Raw genomic sequence first — 23,227 nt, 5'->3', positions numbered from 1 at the left:
CCATGCACATTGAGATTTTACTGCGGGATGCCTCAATGCATCCTGCAATAAGCCTTTTTAAGCTGTAGTAAGCACACACTAGCATTTACTGCAGCTTAGTAAGCAGACCCCTTAGTGTTCAATAGTTTATCAAATATGTTACTCTAGAAATTTAACTACAAGCTTTGTAATAAGCTAAATAGAAATTCTTGTATAGCAGATGTAGGGCTCCTCTTACAAAGCTGCGGTAGACGCTTCTACTGCGGGCTGGATTTGTTGGAGCATTTACCTCGCTGGCCCGTAGTAGAAACCTGTACCACAGCTTTGTAAAAGCCAGTGTAAATTTGCCAGTACAGACCTGCACTTTTTAAAAATTAATTATGTGTTTCTGTTTGGTTTGTAGATATATATCCGAGTAAGAAAGTGAAAAAAACAAACATTAGAAGCCTTTGAAGAAATAACATGCACCTACTAAGATTGCTTGGAGGATGTTGCCATCTACTGATAGAACTAAGAAGTCTTCAAGCTTAAATAACAACACACCCCTCCCCTATATATGTATATTTTTGAAATATTTTTAAATAACCTTAATATTTATCAAATATTTGATTGTTTTTTTTTTTTGTGAACCAAAATTAGGACCATAGACATTATTTGAACATTTATCTGCTTTCTCTGTTTCTGTAAATTATAATTAAATATTTTGATGCAATTGATAAAGTGCAGTCCTTCATAGTGAAAGTTACTGTATTTTCTTATAACCTTTTTAACGTGTCCTAACAAATAAGCTTATGGAAATGCATCTTCAATTTTAGAAGATTCTTGCTATAAGCATAGAATAGGGCAAATCTTTTGAAAATAGGGCCTTGTGTTATGCTTACGGTATGTTAGCAGATGATGAAATTAGCTTTTGTTGAGAACTTATTTACAGTTATTTTATTTGATATACTGCCATTTTTAACAAAAAAAAAAAGTCAAATCAATGTGGTGTACAATAAATAAAAACAATGGGCTATATTTAAAATAAAAACATAACAAGGGAAATGTACACAAACCAATTAACCAAACTAGACATAGGACAAAAAAGGCAGAAAAGGTTTAAAATATCATAAGGGAAAAACAAGCAGGATAGGAACAAGAGAGTAGGATGCGTAACGTGACCATTTATTTTTTTCATCAAAACGGGACATCTATTAATTGTCAGTCCCGCCCTCAATTTCTTCCATTCATTTTTCATGTACACATAGGGCTCCTTTTACGAAGGCGCGTTAGGGCATTAATGCGCGGAATAGTGTGCGCTAAATCTACCACCTTTTGAGCAGGTGGTAGATTTTTGGCTAGCGCGCACTGTAGTTCATGCCAATCTGGTGCGTGCACTAAAACACTTAGCGTACCTTCATAAAAGGAGCCCATAATGTCTTATTAATTCATAATGGTAACCATAAAATTAAAAAACCCCACAAAGCACACTATACGCAGAGAAAATGTTAATTATCATTTATATTTGGGGGGGTTTTCAATGATGTCAAGGCAGCTTACAAACCAAAACAGATTAGAGTAGAATAAAAGAGAATTGAAAAATCTATAAATAAGATACAATAGATTTGAATCAAAATGGAGTGTTTGATTCAAATATAAGGTTTTCTTAATCTATATATAATAGGTTATGTTTTTCTTCATGATTCTATATATTATAAATATAATTCTACAGATTAATCATAAAGTTTATAAGCTACTTAATGAATTAATTATTTTATTCATCTTATTGAAACAGATTAATTATAGTTAATCTTTACTTGATTCAATTAATTATTTTGAGATTAGTTTTAACTTTATTGCTGCATACTTTCTAAACTCATGATTTTAAGGAAACCAAGAGAATGATGCCTAGGGAGAGCTGTTGACTGCTAGTCTTAATGAGTGCTTTCAGGTATTCATTTTATTTAAATGGGGGGTGGGAAAGGGGGGAATGTTGGGAAGGGAGGGCTCTGGATATGTATAAGATACAACATAAGATTTAATATGATATGTTTTTTTATCTTAATAGATAATTTTTAATTACATTACATTACATTAGGGATTTCTATTCCGCCATTACCTTGCAGTTCAAGGCGGATTATAAAAGAATTATCCAAGATGTATTACAACAAGAACTTACAAAAAAAAAAAAATTGGTCATTTTCAAAAAGAGTGAGAAATGGGTAAGGTTATTTGTTTGGGGTAGTTAGCTTTAGTGAGAGGTGGAGTTTGAGACTTGTGGTATTATTTCTTTTTTCAGAGTTTTCTTGAAGAGTATGGTCTTTATTTCTTTTCTAAAAGTCTTGTAGTCGAGGGATGCCGTCAGTAGATTAGCGATTTGGTTGTCTAGTTTGGCTGATTGAGTGGCCAGAAGGCCATCATATAGTTTTTTTCCGTTTGACCTCCTTAATTGGGGGGTATGAGAATGGGGTGTAAGTTTTCCTATGTCTGGTTGCGGTGTTGTGGATGAGGCGGTTATTCAGGTAGTTTGGAATGTCTCCGTATAAAGTCTTAAATAGTAGGCAGTAGAATTTAAATTGTATTCTTGCTGGGATTGGAAGCCAGTGCGATTGGAGATATGCTTCTGTAATGTGATCATGTTTCTTTAATGAATAGATGAGTCTTAGTGCTGTGTTTTGGATAGTTTGTAGTTGTTTTGTTATGGTTGTAGGGCATGGGAGGTAGAGGATATTACAGTAGTCAAGTAGGCCTAGTATTAAAGGCTGAACTATGAGCTGGAATTGAGTTTTCTCGAAGAATTTCTGAACTTGTCTTAAGTTTCTCATGACTAAGAATGACTTTTGTATTGTTTTATTGATTTGCGTTGATTTCAATGTTGGTTATAGTTGGTATTTTGTTGTTTTCTAGGAGGATGAATTTCGTTTTATCTGGGTTCAATTTCAGTTTGTGATCTTTCATCCAGATTGCTATTGATTTTAGTGTTTGGTATATTGTGTTTGTCATGGAGAGTTCAGGTTATGAAGGGTATGAGAATGGTAATGTCATCGGCATAGCTGTAGGATGTTATGCCTTGTTTGTCCAGGTGAGAGCTGAGGGAGGTTGTATAGAGATTGAAGAGAGTCGGGGATAGAGGGGATCCTTGGGGAACTCCGCAGGGGTTTGACCAAGGTTCAGATTTTTGTTTGTCTGATTTTACTCTATAGGTTTTTGATTTAAGGAATCCTTCAAACCATGTGTATACTTTATCTGTGATACCTATTGTATCCAGGATTTGTAGTAGAATGTTATGGTCCACCAAATCAAATGCAGCGGTAAAGTCTAGTTGTATGAGCATCATTTTTTTTCCTGTGCTGAGATGTTGTCTGGCTGTGTCCAAGAGAGATCCTAGTAGTGTTTCCGTGCTGAAGTTGTTTCTGAAGCCAGATTGTGTGGGATGGAGTATGTTATGGTTTTCTAGGTAATTGGAGAGGAATTTGGCAACTAGTCCTTCTATTATTTTGACATAGATGACTTTAACAAAATCTATGGAAGAGCCGGCCTTCTCTGTATCTTTGGATGCAGAGAAGGCATTTGATCGTGTGGAATTGACCAGTATGTATTAAGCAATGGAGTGGTTTGGTGTGGGTTCTGGATTTATTCAAATGATTAAAACCTTGTATAGCTCCCCTTCTGCTAGACTATATATAAATAATACTTTTTCAGATGGTTTTCGTCTGGAGAGGGGAGTGTTAGACAGGGGTGTCTTTTATTACATTACATTACATTAGTGATTTCTATTCCGCCAATACCTTGCAGTTCAAGGTGGATTACATAAGATTTATCTGGAGTTACAAGAATTCCTAGCATAAGAATTGTCATAAGAATTTACATAAGAATTGTCAAAGGAATTACATAGGAGTTATATAAGAATTGTCGGGAACTTGAGGCGATACATGTTGGGTAATTAGAAACAAGGTGTGGTGGGTGGAGATTGGGAAGGAACTGATTGTGTTAAATAGGTTTTATGTATTTTTTGAAGAGTAGGGTTTTAGTTTTTTTTGAAGGTTTTGTAGTCTGTGGTCAAGGACAGCAGATTGGTGATTTGTCTGTCTAGTTTTGCTTCTTTGGAGGCCATTAGATTGTCATATGGTTTTTTTTGTTTGACATTTTTGGTTGGTGGGTGTGTGACTAGTGAGTGGGTTCTCCTGTGTCTGGTTGAGGTGGATTGAATTAGCCAGTTGTTCCAGTAGGATGGGCTTTCTCCATTAATTGCTTTGAAAAGTAGGCAGTAGAATTTGAAGTGTATTCTTGCTTGTATTGGGAGCCAGTGTGAGTTGTGGTATGCTTCTGTGATGTGGTCATATTTTTTCAATGAGTAGATGAGTCTTAAGGCTGTATTTTGTATTGTTTGTAATTGCTTTATCATGGTCGCTGGGCAAGGGAGGTACAGTATGTTGCAGTAGTCAATTAGTCCCAGGATAAGAGATTGTACCACAAGTTGGAATTGTTTCATGTCGAAGAATTTTCGGATTTGTCTTAAGTTTCTCATAGTCGCGAATGATGCTTTTATTACTTTGTTGATTTGAGGTTGCATGGTACAGCCTCTGTCAATCAGTACTCCAAGAAGTTTTAGTGTGGGTTGAATGGGGTATGAGATCGAGTTTATTGCTATGTTTGTTAAGGTTTGTTATCTCCTCTATTGTTTGATATTACATTGGAACCCTTACCATTGGCTATTCAACAAGCTGAGGAGATTCAAGGTGTTCCGTATGCAGGCCATGAATACAAAGTTTCGGCATATGCTGATGACATTTTGCTTCATTTGAGAAATCCTGAATCTACCATTCCACATTTACTGGATCTGATTGAAAGATTTTGAAAATTTTCAGGATATAAAATAAATTGGAGTAAATCAGAAATTCTTCCACTAAATATACATTGTCAAAAAGGATTGTTTGATCGGTTCCTTTTTCTTTGGAAAGAAGAGGGTATAAAATATCTAAGAATATGGATCTATGAGAAGCTGGAAGAAACAATGAAAGTAAATGAAAAATCTTTATTGCTGAAGGTCACTGAATTGTGTGAGCAATGGAACCCATTACATTTGTCTTGGTGAGGGAAAGTCCAAACTGTCAAAATGATGATCCTGCCTGTGGTTTGTTACCAAATGGGTATGTTGCCAATTTATTTTCAGGGGTCATTTTATAAGAAATTAAACAGTATCCTTAATAAGTTTATTTGGATGGGCAAAACTGCTAGAATTGCTTTAGTATCTTTGCAAAAACCAATTGTTGAGGGAGGGGTAAATTTTCCAAATTTTTACAGGTATCATCAGGCCTATATTCTATGTCAGAGTATGTATTGGATCCTACCTGATCTCATGGAACATTATCCTGACTGGTTAATTTTGGAGTGGAAAATCATGTCCCCAATGTGTTTGTTACATGTATTGGATATTAAACTACCCAGTTATGCTAAAGATAATAATATTATTTTAGATACTTGGAAGACTTTGAGATATATTAATAAGATTACTGAAATTCAATGTGCTATAAGATTGTGACAGATTCCGTTCCATTGAGCTTAATGAACATATTGATCTTGACAGTCTCTACCCCTCTTTCTACTGGAGTTCAGTGTTAACTATATGGTTTAACAAATTTAAACTGGTTCTCAAAATCCAATCCAAGGTGTTATTTAACTAATTCAATATGCATGTCCATCTCAACTCCTGTTGTAATGGTATCATATAGTCTCCACCTCTCCTATGCACAGGTTTGATTTCACAATGTGATTCTAAAGGTTCATCACATTTATGATATGTATCTTACAAATGTTTGCTGAGTCATTTTGATTCTCAATGGTCTTGAAGATTTCAAATATCAAGCTAAGAAAATGATGAACAAGGTTATGCTCATGAAGTTGGTATACAAGAAAGCTAGCTGCAATGATCATGATTTGTTGTTAATGGAGGAAGGAAGCAAGGCTGAAAGTTGGCCTATAGTGCCCAACACTGCATTTGCTCGAAGGGGTGTTTGAGCATCTGGTTTTCAACTGTCTCTTTGGGCTAGATTCACTAAGCCCACTGATCGTATTTGCGATCATGTACCAACCCGATTTTTTCCCCCACCCGATTCACTAACCTCTTCGCCAATCAACCTCTGATCTGATCCAATCCGTGCATGCAAATGAAAGGAAATGGCATGCAAAGTAGGAAGGACATCATTCACTAAACACCGATCGGGCTGGCCGATCAAAAAAGACGCAACTACTGAGGACCAGTCGCTCATGTCCTTTTTGACTGTCCTGCTCTCTGCTACCCTTTGAGCCCGTGGTTTTAACCCACAGGTTTAAATCAGGGCTGCACTACGGCATGTTCTGTTCTGTGCAGCCCTGCTTTAAACCCGTGGGTTAAAACCACTTGGGCTCATGAGTAAAAGTCCACTCCGCTGATGTTTGTCTGAATACATGGGATGGCATGATGCCTGTTAAGTTACCTATCTCTCCCTCCCTGTTCATTCACAGGTATACTCTTTCTGACTTTCTTTTTGTTGTATTTTTTTCTTTCTACCTATCTGGATCCTGCGGTTTGTATGTTGTATGGGTTTCTCCCATGCTAGTTTAAGCATCCAGGAACAGTAGCATGTTTGGGGTTGTTTTTTTTTTCTTGGAGCAGCAGAGCTTTTGCTGTTAATCCCCCTTCCCCTCCTTTGTTTTGGCCTCACTTGTGCGGTCTGCGCATGCATCGGGATCATTCTTCAGCAATCCGTGTGGTCGGTGTGGGGTGTGCCTCTGATCGCCCCCCATTTGCAAGAGGATGCATTGTGAATCAGTTGGCCTGCCATGGATCGGTGAAGTGAGGTAAGTGAATCTAGCCCTTTGTTTAATAATGTCTACAGTTTCTCATATCTACAGTTTCTAGTCCTCTAAATTTTCTCTTCATTTTGCCTCTTCTCTCCACTGGAGTTCCTTTCTACCCTAACTCTTGTTAACCGTGTTGAGCTTTACGAATGTAGAGATGATTCGGTATACAAACCTAAGGTTTAGATTAGATTAGATGTAAGAGAAGAATATTAATAATCTCAACCATTTACCACAGCATTCTTCAAAGCAATGCCCACGAGCCAATGGTGGCTCTTGAGGTGGTCATCATTCTGCCTTTCCATCCTAGCTCATGCCAGCAAGAGGAAAATGGAATTGGGGAACAGCTGCATATTCGAAGAACAAGGCGTTTATTTCCCATTACTGCATTTGAAGATATCCGCAATGGAAAGTTTGAAGGAAGGCTAGTGCCGATGGACACAGACAGAGTCAAGATACTGCTGATGAGCACGAGAAGATATGTGGCAGCCCGCTTTCGAGCCAGCGGCCCTGACTTAAAAAAATTCCTGAAGACCACTCACTGCTCAACTACCTACAAGTATCTTCCTTGAAAGACACCATTATACTGACGCCGAACCGCTACATATTTAAAATTAGGTACGAATCTGACCACTTGGCTTGAGTGTGAGAAGAAGCAAGGCGGGAATTTTTAAAAACGATAAACGCTGTTGGCAACTTGACAAGTGTGTGTGTGTGTGTGTGTGTGTGGGGGGGGGGGGCACCTCGCACGCGACTCATAAAGAGAGAGCGCCACGGGCAGGCGGAGGGGATCCAGTACGCCTGCGCGAGCTGACGCACTGAAGTTTGCGCTTCTCTAAGCAACCCGAGGAGGTGTGAGGCGGGCTTCGCGCGGCGGAGTCTCTGGTCAAGGTGTAACGGCGTTCTCCTCACCTCGCTGATTTGGAGGCAACAAGAGGTGCGTCAATAAGGAAACCGGCGCCTTAATGTTAACGTTTGGTATGTCGGGCAACATTTAGGAGCGTATGTACAAGTATCCTGTCCCTTTCGGTCCTAATTAGTTTCTGGGGTATTTGGTTAGGGCATGAGGATATGCGCCGGTTGATTTTTTTTTTTCTTCAGGAGAATTTCCCGCCTCCCCCTTTTTTTTTTTAAGCAGAAGCGGAGCCGGGTGTAACTTTGCTCCACTTGTTTGCTGGACCTCTGTGGATGTTTTCTGATCGTCCCCACGCGGTGTCTGTTGGATTTTTCAAGAAGTAAAAGATGTGGCGTGAAAGCGTCTCCGATCGCGTCCGTTATTCTTGGCTCGCTCTGCCGGATTTGCTCTCGTAGGTCATCCGCTTGTTGGAAAACCTGTCGCTAGCGAGCTGTTCTCTTCGCATCTGTGAATAACGTCTACACTCAGCTCTTCCTAATATAATGTTGGGGTTCCCCCCCCCCCTCAGCGTCCCTTGTTTATTAAGCCTTACTTCCCCGCAAGTTGTTCGCTTTGGCGTGCACCTGTTGGTAATTTAAGGTCCGTTTTCCCGTTTACCTTTGCTAGGGAAGGAGTGTGTGGCGCAGTGGTTAAAGCTACAGCCTCAGCACCCTGAGGTTGTGGGTTCAAATCCCACGCTGCTCCTTGTGACCCTGTGCAAGTCACTTAATTCTCCCATTGCCTCAGGTACATTAATTACATAGATTGTGAGCCGGGACAGACAGGGAGAAATGCTTGAGTACCTGAATAAATTCATGTAAACCGTTCTGAGCTCCTTTGGGAGACAAAACAAGTGCTCATGTAGAGGGGAAGGGTGATGAGATGGATTCACATAGGACAAAAGAGAGTCTGAACTTAGTGTTCAAGAAGGGGGGCTGGAGGGGGCTGAAGAGGGGGGTCACCACAAATAAAAATGGTTATTTCATACTGATGCCCAGAGAATGAGGGATAAGTAAAAAACCAAAACAGAACACCCTCAATACTGCTGAATAGGAGAAACGAGTTGCTAATAGCAAAGGGGAAAACGCGGACCTCGCAGGTCCTTAAAAATCTTCATTTTCACTTGGTTCAAGCTGGTCTTGAACCCAGATCAGCAGATCCTGGTGTTTCTCCCTCCCTATGCTGAGACTAAAAGTGGCACGGACCATTAGGATCCGTCACAGCTAAAGTGTCATGGAAGTCTGTCAGACCCATGATCTATGCTGGGACTAAAAGTAGCAAAACTTTATTTTTTTCAGGAGCTACTAAAGTAGCCTAGAGGTTAGGGCAGTTATCTTGGGCCCTTCTGATCTGGGTTCAAGACCGGCTTGAACCAAGTGAAAATACATTTTCCAGCTCTGGGGTAAGACGTAGACCTCCCTTGGCTGAAGAGTTTCCTCAAATTAATTATTCTTTATTATCGTGGGGTCAGAAACGGCAGCAGTTACAGCGGTGGAATGAGGGGCTGAAACGCCGACCTGCAGGCATGAAATCTGAAACCTCAGCTGTCAAATGAAGATTTTTAAGGACCTGCGGTTCAGATCTGCGAGGTCTGCATTTTCCCCTTTGCTATTAGCAACTAATTTCTCCTATTCAGCAGTATTGAGGGTGTTCTGTTTTGGTTTTTTACTTATCCCTCATTCTCTGGGCATCAGCATGAAATAACCATTTTTATTTGTGGTGACCCCCTCTTCAGCCCCCTCCTATTCTCTTCTTGAGCACTAAGTTCAGACTCTCTTTTGTCCTATGTGAATCCATCTCATCACCCTTCCCCTCTACATAAGCACTTGTTCCGACTCCCCTTTGTACTGTGTCTGTCACAATTAGATTGTAAGCTCTTCAGAGCAGGGACCATCTCTTAGATGTACAATGTGCAGCGCTGCGTGCGCCTGGTAGAGCTATAGAAATAATTTTTGTTGTTGTGTATGTTCCTTACTTCACTATTCCATTTTATTACGTATAATTTAGTTAGTGTTTTGTCTATACTAATAAGAAATGGAGTAATAGACCTTTCTTTTGTAGTCATTTTCTCTTAGGACCTCTAGTGGTGCCCTGGAGGAAAGTTCAATTGAGATCAACAGCAATTAGGGTAGTTGTGTATAAACTGCAGATGCTAAGGAGAAAAAGTCTGTTTAATATAGTAACAATAATAATCAGTGGATGTTATTAACCTGGTAACTTTGGAAACAAAGTAACATTCAGCTTTAGGGACTATGTGCTAAGCATTTTTAACCAAAATGTTTTGAATAGTGGTTTCTTTAGGTATTTATAGGTACTTTTTTGCCTGGTTTCTTAAGACTGGTTTGTTAGTCTGAATTAGCTATTCAATTTTTTTGTGTATGTAATAAACATAGGTATATAAAGAAATCTGATACCTCTGTCATTCAAACGTAACATATAACTTAGTAAAACGATGACCTGAAAAGTCTGTCAAATCTATCCAGTTACAATATCCTTTTCTCAAGCTAAGAATACTTCCCTGCTGCCATTCATATGACATTCAGGACTTTTTCTTTGTCTTCCTCTTTTGTATTTTTCAACCTTGGGGAGCAAGTGTACCAAATTATAAAAAATTTGAAAAAAATATAGATGAAATTTTCTGTGAGGTTTGCTGTGGTTGCAGATCTCCTAGCTTATTTACATACTGTATAATATTTCACATATCTTGTTACAGCTGGGGGCTTTGCATATTTTCAGCTGTGACAGTGTAAAGATGTAATTTCCCTCAGTAATAGCAAGCTTTTAAAGGGGTTGAATGGCTTATGCTAAATTCCTAGTGGCTGAGTGAACTGCCCTTACTACCCCACCCTCGAGGCTGACTAGTTTTGGATTTGGCAAGGAAAATGGCCCAAAATCTGGTTTTGGTTTTCTGCTGAAATTGCCAGTGCATTTTCAGTAAAAACTGAACTCTTCCCCTTCAGGTTGCCTAATGCGCTCTTTCCTCTCCCCCCCCCCCCTCCCATACAAAAGGAGTCCCCTATGGACTGTCTGCCGTCCCGGGAATAACTTAATGAACTCTGTTGGTGTGTTCCTGGTGCTGCAGCTCAAAGGAAATAGCCGCTGAGACTACTATGGAAGTTCCTGGCTGCTATTTTGAGATTGCTCCTGCTTACACCAGTACCAATGCTGGTGCCCATCTCAAAATGGCTGCTATGAACTCCTGCAGCAGTCTTGGTGGCCATTTACATTGAGCAGCAGCACCAGGCAGAAATGGATGGGCTTTGTTTTTGCCCCCCAATAGCCATTAGATCACTAGAGCTTGTTAAGGTAAGCCTTGGGAGGGAGTGGGTTAGGAGACCCGAGGAACCAGGTCTCTGCTGGGATGGGGCAGTCTGAAGGCACTTGTTTTTTTTTCTGCCAGTGTGTGTAGGGGTGCAACTTCTGTTGGAGGAGGCTGGTTGGGCATGAAGATTTCAGTTATCCCAGGACAAGCAGGCATGATATTCTCACATGTGGGTGACGTCATCTACGGAGCTCCAGCGCAGACAGCTTTTCAAGCAAACTTGATTGAAGTTTCAAGTTTGCTATGCTGCACCACGCATGTGCATGCCTTCTTGCCCACTAGAGGGCGCATCCCCACCTTGTGGTCCTCAGTTCAGTTTTTTCCGCGGAGCCAGAAGCCCTGTGGAATTTGTGCTCTCTATTTTTGCCTTCTGACACCGCGTCCGAGTCATTTTTCTCAGTCGCTGTGCTTGCTTTATTATTTTATTCGTTCGTGTGTTCGGTAATTGTCAAAAAAAAAAAAAGTATTTTTTTGTTCGGCTCCGGGGGCTCCCGGTAGCCGCGGCCGCGGGACCTCGTTACGTTCCCGGCCGTTTTTCGATTTCATGTCCCGTCCTTTGACGGGCTTTAAAAAGTGCACCCGGTGCGATCGGCTGCTTTCAATCACCGATCCCCACCGGTGGTGCTTACTTTGCCTGGGTCCCGAGCACCCCACCGACTCCTGTCCTCGGTGCTCGACTTTTCAGCCAAGAGCTCTCCGCCGCCGTCGTGCCAGAATGGCAGAGCTCTTTGCTGTCGACCCCGCGGCGGGGCAGGCCTCGACGTCGGCCTCGGCTTCGGCCCCGGCCTTGACCTCGGCCTCGACTCCCTCGACCTCGCCGCGACATCCTGCTTTGTCGAAGCCTGCGTCCTCGACTTCGAAGTCGACGGGGGGTAAGTCCTCACTTCCTTCTTCAGTTCCAACCTCGAAGAAGCCATCCTCGGGATCCTCGACGGGGGCGGGTGGGTCGTCTTCGGCCCTGCCCCGAGCGTCGAAGTCGGGTGCCCCGCGGGAATACTCGAGACCGAGGTCGCCCTCGAGGGAGCTCCCGCCAGCCCCGGATCTACCGGCCATGATGGGGGTTCCTGTTTTTCAGGACTTGCTCCGTGCCCTCATTGCCTCGGAGCTGTCCGGCGCCCTCACGCATCTGCAGCCGGCTTCGGCCTCGAGTGCCCCGGCTTCGGCAGCCTCGGTCTCGGTGCCCTCGACTTCGGCCCCCGGGGTGGCTCCGGCCTCGACCCCGACCTTGCCCTTGACCTCGGTCGATCAGCTGGAGCGGAGTGTGCGGCCTCGGGACAAGGTGCGGAGAGTTCGGAGGATCTCGTCCACTTCTTCCTCGTTGAGGTCCTCCCGGGGCTCCTCGCCCTCGGGTCGGCCTCGGGCGAAGCGCCGGCCGAGGAACCCAAGCGTTCTTGGGGTTCTCCTCGGAGACGCGGTCGCTCCTCGCCGACCGGGGCTGAGACGCTGCGTGTCTCGGAGCTCCGCCTCGATAATCCGAGGCTTTTCCGTTCCTCCGAGGGAGGGTTATCGAGAGACTCCTCGCCGAAACGGAAGGGGCAGGCCTCGGTGCCTCGTTCCCAGGGGACTTCCCATAAGGGTTCCTCGGGGCATAGGCGGTCCCCGACCCCGTCGAGGTCGCTCGGGGCGTCGTCGTGGGGTTCGGGGTCTGGTACTGGTAGGGAACCTTGGTATTCCCGTGAGGCTTCCCCTTCCTTTTTGGCGACGCGGGCCTCTCGATCTCCCTCCCCGCCTTCCAAGCCCTCCTCCTTTTCGAGATTTGTGCTTGATATGGGGAGGGCCTTGGACCTTGATCTGGTGTCGGGTTCTCACTAAACCAAGGAGTTTTTGGAGGAGCAGGATTTACCTTCTCCCCCGAGGGAGACTCCTCGTCTGCCTCTTAATAAAGTCCTCCATCAGACCTTCCTGAGGAACTTGGACTCCCCTCTTACAGTCACAGCGGTTCCATCGAAAATGGAGTTGAAGTACCGTACCATTCCATGCAAGGGCTTCGAGAAAGCACAACTGTCTCACCAGTCGTTGCTGGTGGAGTCGGCGTTAAAGAAGTCCCAGCCTTCTAGGGTCTCGGCTGCGGTCCCTCCCGGGCGGGAAGGGCAGACCCTGGACAAGTTTGGTCGCTGCCTCTACTCCAATTCCATGATGGCGGCCAGGGTCCTTAATTATGCTTTCACTTTTTCATCTTATCTGAGGCAGATGGTGAAGGCGTTACCCCGTTATCATGGGGTCATGCCGGATTCCCATAAGAGGGACTTTGGCAAATTTATGGCCAACTTGTCACAACTGCGTCTATACCTTTTTCATGCTGTTTACTACGCATTTGCGTTGGCCTCCAGAGTCTCCGCCTTTGCAGTAGCGATGCGCCGTCTCGCATGGCTCCGAACGGTTGATATGGACCTGAACTTGCAGGAGCGCCTAGCCAATCTGCCATGTGTTGGATCGGAATTGTTCGATGAGTCCTTGGAGGCGGCGACTAAACGCCTGTCCGAACATGAGCGCTCCATCGCCTCCTTGGTCCGTCCTAAGCCACGGTTACCGCCACAGAAGCCATTTAGACCTCCACCGCGGCGATACCCTCAAAGGTCTACGCCAGCATTCTCTAGGCCTCCGCCCCGGCGCCCCCCGCAGCAGGGCAGAGGGGCCAACCTAAACCTCAGGGCGCAAGGGGCGTCTAAGCCGGCGCCGTCTTTTGACGTGATGAGCGGATGGGGGCGGGCACCCTCCGCACTCTCGCCGGACCCCCCTGCCCATCGGGGGCCGGTTTGCGGGCCTTTCCATTCGGCCTGGGCTATGATCACGTCAGACGCTTGGTGGCTCCGTCTCATCTCCGAGGGTTACTCACTGAACTTCTCGGCCTCGCCGCCGGAACAACCGCCAGGGACCTTTCTTTCCAGTCGAGCCCACTTCCTCTTCTCCTCTCGGAGGCCAGGGGCCTTGTTGAGGCCTTCGGGCGGTGGAGGCCGGTCCCACCCCAAACCAACGGGGCCGGGGGTTTACTCCTTACTTTTTGTCCCAAAGAAAACCGGGGAACTTATGCCGCCATTTTGGACCTCCGGAAGCTCAACAAGTTCCTGGTCCGAGAGAAGTTCCGTATGTTGTCGCTTCCGGTTCTCTACGCTCTGTTGGAGGAAGGGGATTGGATGTGCTCCCTGGACTTGAAGGAAGCGTACACTCATGTTCCGGTGCATCCCGCCTTCCGCAAGTTCTTACGGTTCCAGGTGGGGGAGTTGCACCTTCAGTATCAGGTCCTTCCTTTCGGGCTGGCGTCGTCGCCTCGAGTCTTCACGAAGTGCATGGTGGTAGTCGCGCTGCCCTGAGATCTCAGGGGGCTACAGGTCTTTCCTTACCTGGACGATTGGCTGATCAAGGCATCGTCCAGGGAGGGGGTTATCTCAGCGACCCAACAGACTATCACCTTCCTTCAAAGTCTGGGGTTCGAAGTGAACTTTCCCAAATCTCAGCTGTGCCCGGCTCAATCCCTTCAGTTTATTCGGGGCCGTGCTGGACACGGTTCGCCTTCGTGCGTTCCTCCCCCCTCCGAGGTTGGAGGCTCTAACTTCGACTGTGCCGTCAGATTCGCTGCAGCGCTCTCGTCTCAACGCACCATCTGATGATTCTACTTGGCCACATGGGCGTCGACGGTTCATGTCACACCGTTCGCTGCCGATTGCACCTGAGACTCCCATCAGTGGACCTTGGCCTCCCAGTGGGCGTCAAGATCGGGACCCACTCTCCTTTCCTGTAACAGTGATTCCTTCCTTGAGAACGCTCGCATCCGTTGGTGGACCAACTCTTCCAATCTTTCCGGGGGTTTGCTCTTTCTCGTCCCTCCGCATCGCAAGGTCCTGACCACGGACTCTTCGGAGTACGCGTGTGGGGCTCATCTCGACGGTCTGGCGGACTCAAGGTCTATGGTCGCGGAGGGACCGTCTTGTCACATCAATGTGTTGGAGCTTCGTGCCATTTTTCTGGCTGCTCGAGCGTTCTGCCACCTGCTGCACGATCAGGTAGTACTCGTGCGGACGGACAACCAAATGGCAATGTATTATGTAAACAAGCAAGGGGGGACGGGCTCTTGGTCCCTGTGCCGGGAAGCCCTGCGCCTTTGGGAATGGGCGGTATCCCAGAACATCTTCCTGCGGGCGGTTTACATTCAGGGAGAGAAGAATTGTCTGGCCGACAAACTCAGTCGTCTTCTCCAGCCGCACGAGTGGTCGCTAAACTCCCGTGTTCTGCACGAGGTCTTCAACCGCTGGGGGACTCCTTAGGTGGATCTGTTTGCTTCCCCGAGACTCACAAACTGCCCCTCTATTGTTCTCGGATGTACTCCCCGGACCGTCTCGAGGCCGATGCCTTCCTTCTCGACTGGGGAGGGAGGTTCCTTTATTGCGTTTCCTCCTTTCCCTCTGATCTTGAGGACGTTGGTTCATCTCAAGTCGTCCAGAGCCACTATGATTCTCATTGCGCCTCGTTGGCCTCGTCAGCACTGGTTCTCCCTGCTCCTTCAACTCAGTGTCAGGGAACCTCTGCTTCTGCCTGTTTTTCCCTCTCTGCCGTCTCAGAGTCGGGGTTCACTGTTGCATCCCAATCTTCAGTCCTTACATCTGACTGCTTGGTTCCTTTCCCCATGACTTCGGTTTCTGTTTCTCAGTCGGTCAGGGAGGTGTTGGAAGCCTCGCGCAAGGTCTCGACTCGGCTTTGTTATTCCCAGAAGTGGACCAGATTTTCATCCTGGTGTTCCTCGCACCATCTGGATCCGAGTTCGGTTCCGGTGTCCTCGGTTCTGGAATATTTGTTGCATTTGTCCAAGTCTGGGCTGAGGACGACTTCCATTCGGGGTGCATCTCAGTGCTATTGCTGCTTTCCATCGGCATCTCGAGGGGCGATCTCTCTCTCTTCATCCTCTGGTGATTCGTTTCATGAGGGGTCTAGTGAATGTTAATCCTCCTCTGAAACCTCCTCCTGTGGTTTGGGATCTTAATGTGGTCTTGGCTCAGCTGATGAAACCTCCTTTTGAGCCTATTGACAAGTCTCTTCTTAAGTTTCTCACTTGGAAGGTGATCTTTTTGCTTGCGCTCACGTCCCGCTCGTCGGATTAGTGAGCTGCAGGCTTTGGTTGCGGAACCCGCCCTTTACTGTGTTCCATCATGACAAGGTGGTTCTTCGCACCCATCCTAAATTTTTACCTAAGGTTGTGTCTGATTTCCACCTCAATCAGTCCATTGTTCTTCCGTGTTTTTTCCGAAGCCCCACTCTCATCCTGGGGAGGCGGCGCTTCACACGCTTGACTGTAAGAGGGCGTTGGCTTTTTATCTTCAACGCACCAAGTCTCATCGGAAGGTTCCTCAATTATTTTTGTCCTTTGATCCTAATCGGTTGGGACGTCCTGTTTCCAAGCGCACCTTGTCCAACTGGTTGGCTGCTTGTATTTCTTTTTGCTACGCTCAGGCTGGTCTCGAGCTGCATGGTCGGGTCATGGGGCATAAGGTCCGAGCGATGGCAGCTTCTGTTGCTTTCCTCCGGTCTACTCCGATGGAGGACATTTGCAAGGCTGCCACTTGGTCTTTGGTTCATACTTTCACCTCCCACTACTGCCTGGATACGTTATCCAGGAGTGACGGCCGGTTTGGCCAGTCAGTTTTGCGAAATCTGTTTTCCTAAATTGCCATCCTCCCACCTGCCCTTTTTTGGTTGGCTTGGAGGTCACCCACATGTGAGAATATCATGCCTGCTTGTCCTGGGATAAAGCACAGTTACTTACCGTAACAGGTGTTATCCAGGGACAGCAGGCATATATTCTCACAACTCGCCCTCTTCCCCGGGGATGGCTTCTTTGCTGGATATGGAACTGAGGACCACGAGGTGGGGATGCGCCCTCTAGTGGGCAAGAAGGCATGCACATGCATGGTGCATTATAGCAAACTTGAAACTTCAATCAAGTTTGCTTGAAAAGCTGTCCGCGCTGGGACTCCGTAGATGACGTCACCCACATGTGAGAATATATGCCTGCTGTCCCTGGATAACACCTGTTACGGTAAGTAACTGTGCTTTTTGGCTGAAACTGAGCAGTGAATTTTGGCCACTAATTTGCTTTCGGTCAGTCTTTATCCCACCCTTTATACAAAAAAGAAGGGACCAAAGGGTAAGATAGTGAACTTTGATTGCAACTCCAGAGGCTAGGAAGTAAGACAGGTGTCACAGACTTCTACAATCCAAGACCTGTAAATTGCAAAAGACAGATCAGAATTAAGGCTGTAGTGAGAAATATAGACCAGTGCTGGGCAGATGTCTGTGGTTTGTGCCCCAAGATTGTCAGGGAGAGATAGAGATTAATTACTCGTAGAATTCTGTACAAAAAAATTTGAAAATTCTACACACACTATTTCAAAATTTTATGCAAAACACTACAAATAAACTGCAAAATTTGCCATCCTAAGGCCTGAAATTCCTTCCTGCCTTTTCCTTTCTCAAGTTCCAGCCTCCTCAGTTCATTCTCACTCCAACTACAGTTCTGTTTCCCTCTAAATCCCACCTCTCTCACATGCACTTTGAATCCTCTCCCTGGCTCCCATGGTCTGGCATCTTTCTCACCCTCTCTCAACTGGCTAAGAATCCTTTCCTTCCGATTGTTGCTGTTGTCTGGGTCTCGCCATGCCTGGGTATGTAGTAGTGCTGCTCGATTCACAGAGGTGAATCGATTTGTTTCCTTAAAAAATCAGACTCACTGATTCAGTGTGTCCTGAGTCTTCTCCAGATCTCCTAAAGCAGCAGCAGCAGCAGTGAACAGGCTGCTCCAGGACTGCCTGCTAGGACCTTCCTTCTGCTGCATCACTGATGCTATGGCAGAGGGAAGGGCTGGCAGTCTACAAGCAGCCTGGTCACCACTGCTGCTGCTACATTAGGAGGCCCAAAAGTTGAAGTCTCATGGAGGGGAAGGGGGGTGTTGATTGGGAAGTACTGCACAGGGGGATGGGAAGGAGGAATGGAATTTCCTTTTCTTGCGCAGATCTTTCCGTGCCGGCATCAAATGTTGCGGTATTGGCAGCAGTTTCCACACACTGCCTGCCGCTGACCCAGAATTCTCTCCGCTGCAGAGGGTAAACTTCTGGCTTAGCAGCAGGCAGCAAGTGAGATTTGCTGCTGATACTATGACCCAAAGAAATAAACCTTGGAGTACAGAGGAGGAGGAAAGAAATTTGGTGCACGGGGTGAGAAGGGGTGAAAGGAACTTCAGGAAGGAAAGCTTGTGGCACAGGGAGAGGGAATAGGTAAGAGGAAAGAAATTTGGTGGCACAGGGAGGAGAGGGAGACATGCATGGTGAAGGGAGAGGATGAAATTGCACATAATAGGGAGGGGGTGGATTTGACATAGGGCACAAGGAAGGGAGAGAGAGAGGTGTTGGACATAGGGGTAGATGAGAGGGAAGGAGAGAGACACAGGAGGTGGAAGGGGAGAAGGAGGGAGATGTTGGATCCAGGAGCAAGTCCAAACCCTCATAATCAAGACCTTTCAGGCCTGCTTCTTCTTCTTATCAGAGGCATTTTTCAGCCAAAGCCTCTGCTCCAGTGAGGCCTCAGCAGAAGCAAAAGCAGCAGCATCCTCCCAAGACCCAACTGGCGGCTCCTGCCAAGTCTGCTCAGTCTTTTTGACCTGCTGATAGAGAGCATAGTTTCAATTCCTCTAATTCAGCTTCTTCCTCAGCCAATCGGAGGTCTGTCTTCAACTCTGTTTCCTTCATTGGGAGCTCATCACCTCTGATCTCTGGATTCTGAAAATCATTTGGGAGGGTTACTCTTTACATTTCATCACCATCCCTTGTGATGTGCAAGGTGTGCCTGCTAGGACTGTCCCTAGTATAAAGCCCATTGCCAGAGCAGATGATTCCCAAGCTGTTCAGCTAAAACCCCAGTGTAACCTTTTGCCTGACATTACTCCTGTTGCCAGCAAAGGGAGTCCTAGTGCCAAACTGCAGGTTTCCCTTCCCCCACTTAGTCTGGGAAGGAGAAACAGGATATCTGGCACACCTGAGCGTTTGGGGCATGGTTCTCAGCTCCTAAACCTGAGGTCTGCCCTGCTGGAAAGGAAGAAGGAAAACTGGAGTGAAGCTAGGCAGTCACAAAGCTCAGGGCTGGGAGCTCTGCCAAGCTGTTCGGTTCCTGAATCTATGGAACTGGTTGAGGCTGGAGCAGAGTCACCTGCAGGCCCTTTGGAAGAGTTCCAGGGCATGGAACTGGATTTGGAGCCGGAGCCACTCAGCGTGCAGCCCATGGAAGTCAGCCCAAGGCAAGTGTTCATTACCATTAATTGTGGATTACAAATATCCAGGTTTTCCTGGAGGGACTATTTTTGAGCAGTTCAGACTGTTTTTGTATTCAAGGTGGTGGGGTTAGCCCCACGTTAAATGTGGAGGGATAGAGGGCCATATCTTGGCAATATTCCATCATGTGGAGCACACCACCTTGTCCAGCACTACTGCAGCTGGAGGAATCAGTGCTGGGGCACTGGTTCAGGCACAAGTCTTTTTGGGAGAAAATAAGGTCTTATGCTGGAACTATATCTTTGCTATACAGAGAATATTTATGGTGTGAGATTCTGACTAACAGAAAAGAACCACTTTGTTGTGGAAATTCAAGGTTGCTGATTTGGGTTTTTTTTTTCCTTTTCTGTTTTTGCTGTTTTTGGAACTCCCTAGTTGGAGAAATAGTGCACTGCCATAGGACTAATAAATTTGCCTAATCTGAAGGTGCAGAGACTTTCCTATTGACAGTCATCGCCTGACAAAGTTTATGTTCTGATTTCTTAGTTTTGTGGACTGTTTTGGAAGCTGCAGTTTGAAGCAACTATTTTGTTTTGTGTGCTACAAATTAAATCCAGTCCAGATTTTGATTTTTACTTTCCTGATTCCAGTGTGTTTTCTTATGCTAATCCTGACTTATCATTCCTTGTGTCGCTCGTGGCAGCACACAAGAGCCAAAATCCGTGTCCCAGCGGCTCGGGACCCATTGCCCTGACCCCGCTGGTGACACCCTCCAGATCATCCTCCAAGAGAGTCTGGTTCCAGTCCTCACCAGTCCTCTTCTTCTTCAGGAGGTTCACTCCCTTCTTCTCCTCAGTGCCATTGAAGAAGTCCCTGTAAATCAGAAGAACCATGGGTTTTACTCCCGCTATTTTCTAGTAGCGAAGAAGATGGGAGGTCTCCATCCATCCAATTTTACATCTCAGAGCCCTCAAGTTTTTGGTCAGAGAAAAGTTTTGCATGCTCACTAGCCACCCTATATCCTCTCTCTTGGCTCAAAACGATTGGCTATGCTCTCTGGATCTCAAGGAAGCCTACACTCGTATCCCAATTCACAAGGCTTCCAGAAAATTACTCAGATTATCCCAGGACAAGCAGGCAGCATATTCTCTACATGTGGGTGACGTCATCCACGGAGCCCTGTCGCGAACAGCTTTTCAAGCAAACTTGATTGAAGATCTCAAAGTTTGCTAGTACTGCCCACGCATGCGTGTGCCTTCCTGCTAAACTAGAGGGCGCATCCCCTCCTCGTGATCTTCAGTTCATATAGCTAGCAAAGAAGCCAAACTCGGGGAGGTGGGAGGATTGCGAGAATATCTGCCTGCTGTCCCTGGATAACACCTGTTACGGTAAGTAACTGTGCTTTATCCCAGGACAAGCAGGCAGCATATTATCCCAGGACAAGCAGGCAAGATATTCTCACATGTGGGTGACGTCATCTACGGAGCCCCGACGCGGACAGCTTTTCAAGCAAACTTGATTGAAGATTCAAGTTTGCAGTGCTGCACCACGCATGTGTGCCTCCTGCTCCACTAGAGGGCGCATCCCCTCCTTGTGGTTTCCAGTTCGTTTTTTTCTGTGGAGCCAAGAAGTCTTGTATTTTTTAGGCTCTGCCCCAAGTGCCTTCTAGCACTGCGATTTCTTATTTTCTTTTGTTGGAAGTCGCTGTGCGCGTGTTTCTTTTCTTTTCTGCTCCGAATCGCGCAGTCGCGGTTCTTTTTGCTCAACCCGGGAGCTCCCGGGTTGTTGCGGCCGCGTGGCCTCGGCCGGTTGTATTCTATGTCCCGGCCTGTGACTGGATTAAAAAAGTGCACCAGGTGCGATCGTCTATTATCCATCACAGACCTGCTTCGCTGGTGCATCCTTTGCCTGGGGGCCAACCATCCGACCGAGTCCTGCCCCGGTGCGCGACTTTTCAACACTGGGTGCTCCGTTGACGAAGAGCCCACATGGCGGACCTCTTTGGCGTTGACCAACCCTCGACCTCGGCTTCGGCCCCGGCCTTCACCTCGGCCTCGGGTTCCTCAGCCCCGCCTCGAGACTCGACACCGAAGGCCTCGAGTTCCCAGAAATCTTCGGCTCCGGGTAAGTCCCCTCTTCCTTCCTCAGGTTCCGCTTCGCCGAAGAAGCCAGCCTCGGGATGCCGACCCGGCATGGGGGGAGTTCATTGCCTACGGTCCCGGCGAAGTCCTCTAAGTCCTCTGGTCGTGCCTCCACCACCCGGGAATACTCAAAGTCGAGGTCGCCCTCGGTGGAGTGCACTGCGGCGTCGGACATGCCCTCGATGCTGTCCGTGCCGGTGTTTCAGGACATGCTCCGGGCGATGATCTCGTCGGAGCTGTCCGCTGCGTTGGCTCACCTTCATCCGGCCCCGACCTCGCGTGCGCCGGACCAGCCTGAGCCCGTGTCGAGACCCCTCGGGGCAAGGTGCGTCGTTCTCGCCGCTTCTCGTCCTCCTCAGATTCTTCACCGAGGCGCTCGAGACGTTCGTCCCCCACGGAGCTCCGTGGGGCAAAATGTCGATCGAAGCCCCTCGAGGCCTCGGGCCGCCGACTTTCTAAAAAGGCCTGAAGTTCACCTCCGCTGCGGGGCCGCTCCCCCACGTCTCGTTCTGGAGGGCCGCTGCGGGTTGCTGAGCTATCCCTCGCTAACCCTCGGCTTGTGTTGACACCCCTCGGTCCGAGGCTCCAGGTTTTCGCCGAGGGAGTTTGGGGAACGGTCTCCGGCCCGGCATCGGTCGGTGCCCCGTACCCCGGCGTCGTCCCCGAGGGGCTCCTCGAGGTGACGCAGGTCCTTGACCCCGGAACGTTTCCCGAGCGTCTCCCCGGTGTCGGAACGAGGGTCTAAGCGGGAACCTCGCTACTTTCGGCGAGGCGGAGGTCTCGGTCCCCTTCCCCGCACGGGGCTACGGGAACGTCCCGCCCTTCTTTCACGAGGTTTGTCCAGGACATGGGACGTGCCCTTGACTTGGACCTCCAGTCGGACTCGATGTATTCCAAGGAGTATCTGGCGGAGTTGGATATGCCCTCTCCGCCCCGGGAGTCCCTCAGGCTGCCGTTGAACCCTGTGCTCCGGCAGACCTTCATCAGAAACCTCGAGACTCCATACATGGTGACGGCTGTCCCCTCTAAAATGGAGTCCAAATACTGTACGGTGCCCTGCCCGGGGTTCGAGCAGCGCAGTTGTCACACCAGTCGCTGCTGGTGGAATCTTCCTTGAAGAAAGCTCATCCATCTCGGGGTCTCGGCGGCGGTCCCTCCGGGTCGTGAGGGCAAGACCCTGGACAAGATCGGACGACGGCTCTATCAGAACTCTATGATGGCCTCTAGAGTGCTGAACTACACGTTCACTTTTTCATCATATCTGAAACATCTGATCGGGCTGTTGGCTCCTTCAACGGAAGATTTGCCGGCCTCCCGCCAAGGGGCGTTTGGCCTTCTCCTGGAGGATTTTTCGAACCTCCGCCTCCATCTGTTCCATGCAGCCTATGACGGCTTCGAGCTTTCCTCCAGGGTCGCTGCCTTTGCTGTGGCCATGCGTCGGCTGGCTTGGTTGCGTCTGGTCGACATGGACCCTAATCTGCAAGATCGATTGGCTAACCTCCCTTGTGTCGGCAAGGAAGTTTTTGACGACACTATTGAAGCGGCTACGAAATGCCTGTCGGAACATGAGCGGTCCTTTGCTTCTCTTGTTCGTCCGAAGCCTAAGCCGCCCGCTTCTCGACCTTTCCGGGGCCTTCCACGCCGTTACCCGCAGAAGTCCACCCCGGCTTTTTCTCGGCCATCCGCCTCGGCGTCAGCAGGCTCAATCCTAGGGCTTTACCTAAATCCCATCCCGCTGCGGCTTCCAAGCCATCCCCGTCTTTTTGACGGGCTGCGCGGGTGGGGGCTGGATCCTCCGCACCACGATCAGGTACTCTTC

General features: G+C 47.4%; 2 protein-coding genes across 9 annotated transcripts in view; both read left to right on the top strand.

The window, feature by feature from the left end:
• Positions 1 to 617, top strand: part of MGAT4D (MGAT4 family member D) — a 263,615-nt gene extending 262,998 nt beyond the window's left edge. For all 4 annotated transcript variants that reach the window (XM_033939678.1, XM_033939670.1, XM_033939662.1 and 1 more), the window contains one exon: positions 383 to 617. In XM_033939678.1, coding sequence (XP_033795569.1) covers positions 383 to 406 — 24 coding nt within the window. In that variant the 3' untranslated portion in view covers positions 407 to 617. The remainder of the gene's footprint in view (positions 1 to 382) is intronic.
• A 6,979-nt stretch (positions 618 to 7,596) lies between these two features.
• Positions 7,597 to 23,227, top strand: part of CLGN (calmegin) — a 414,476-nt gene continuing 398,845 nt past the window's right edge. For 3 of the 5 annotated variants that reach the window (XM_033939634.1, XM_033939605.1, XM_033939642.1), the window contains exon 1: positions 7,597 to 7,735. The gene's annotated coding sequence lies outside the window, so the exon portion shown is untranslated. The other 2 variants (XM_033939625.1, XM_033939615.1) reach the window with 2 other exon arrangements.

Source organism: Geotrypetes seraphini, chromosome 1, assembly GCF_902459505.1.
Source record: "Geotrypetes seraphini chromosome 1, aGeoSer1.1, whole genome shotgun sequence".
NCBI classification, from domain to species: Eukaryota; Metazoa; Chordata; class Amphibia; order Gymnophiona; family Dermophiidae; genus Geotrypetes; species Geotrypetes seraphini.
The sequence above is the reverse complement of the archived record's forward strand: the minus strand, read 5'-3'. Positions and strand labels throughout refer to the sequence as shown.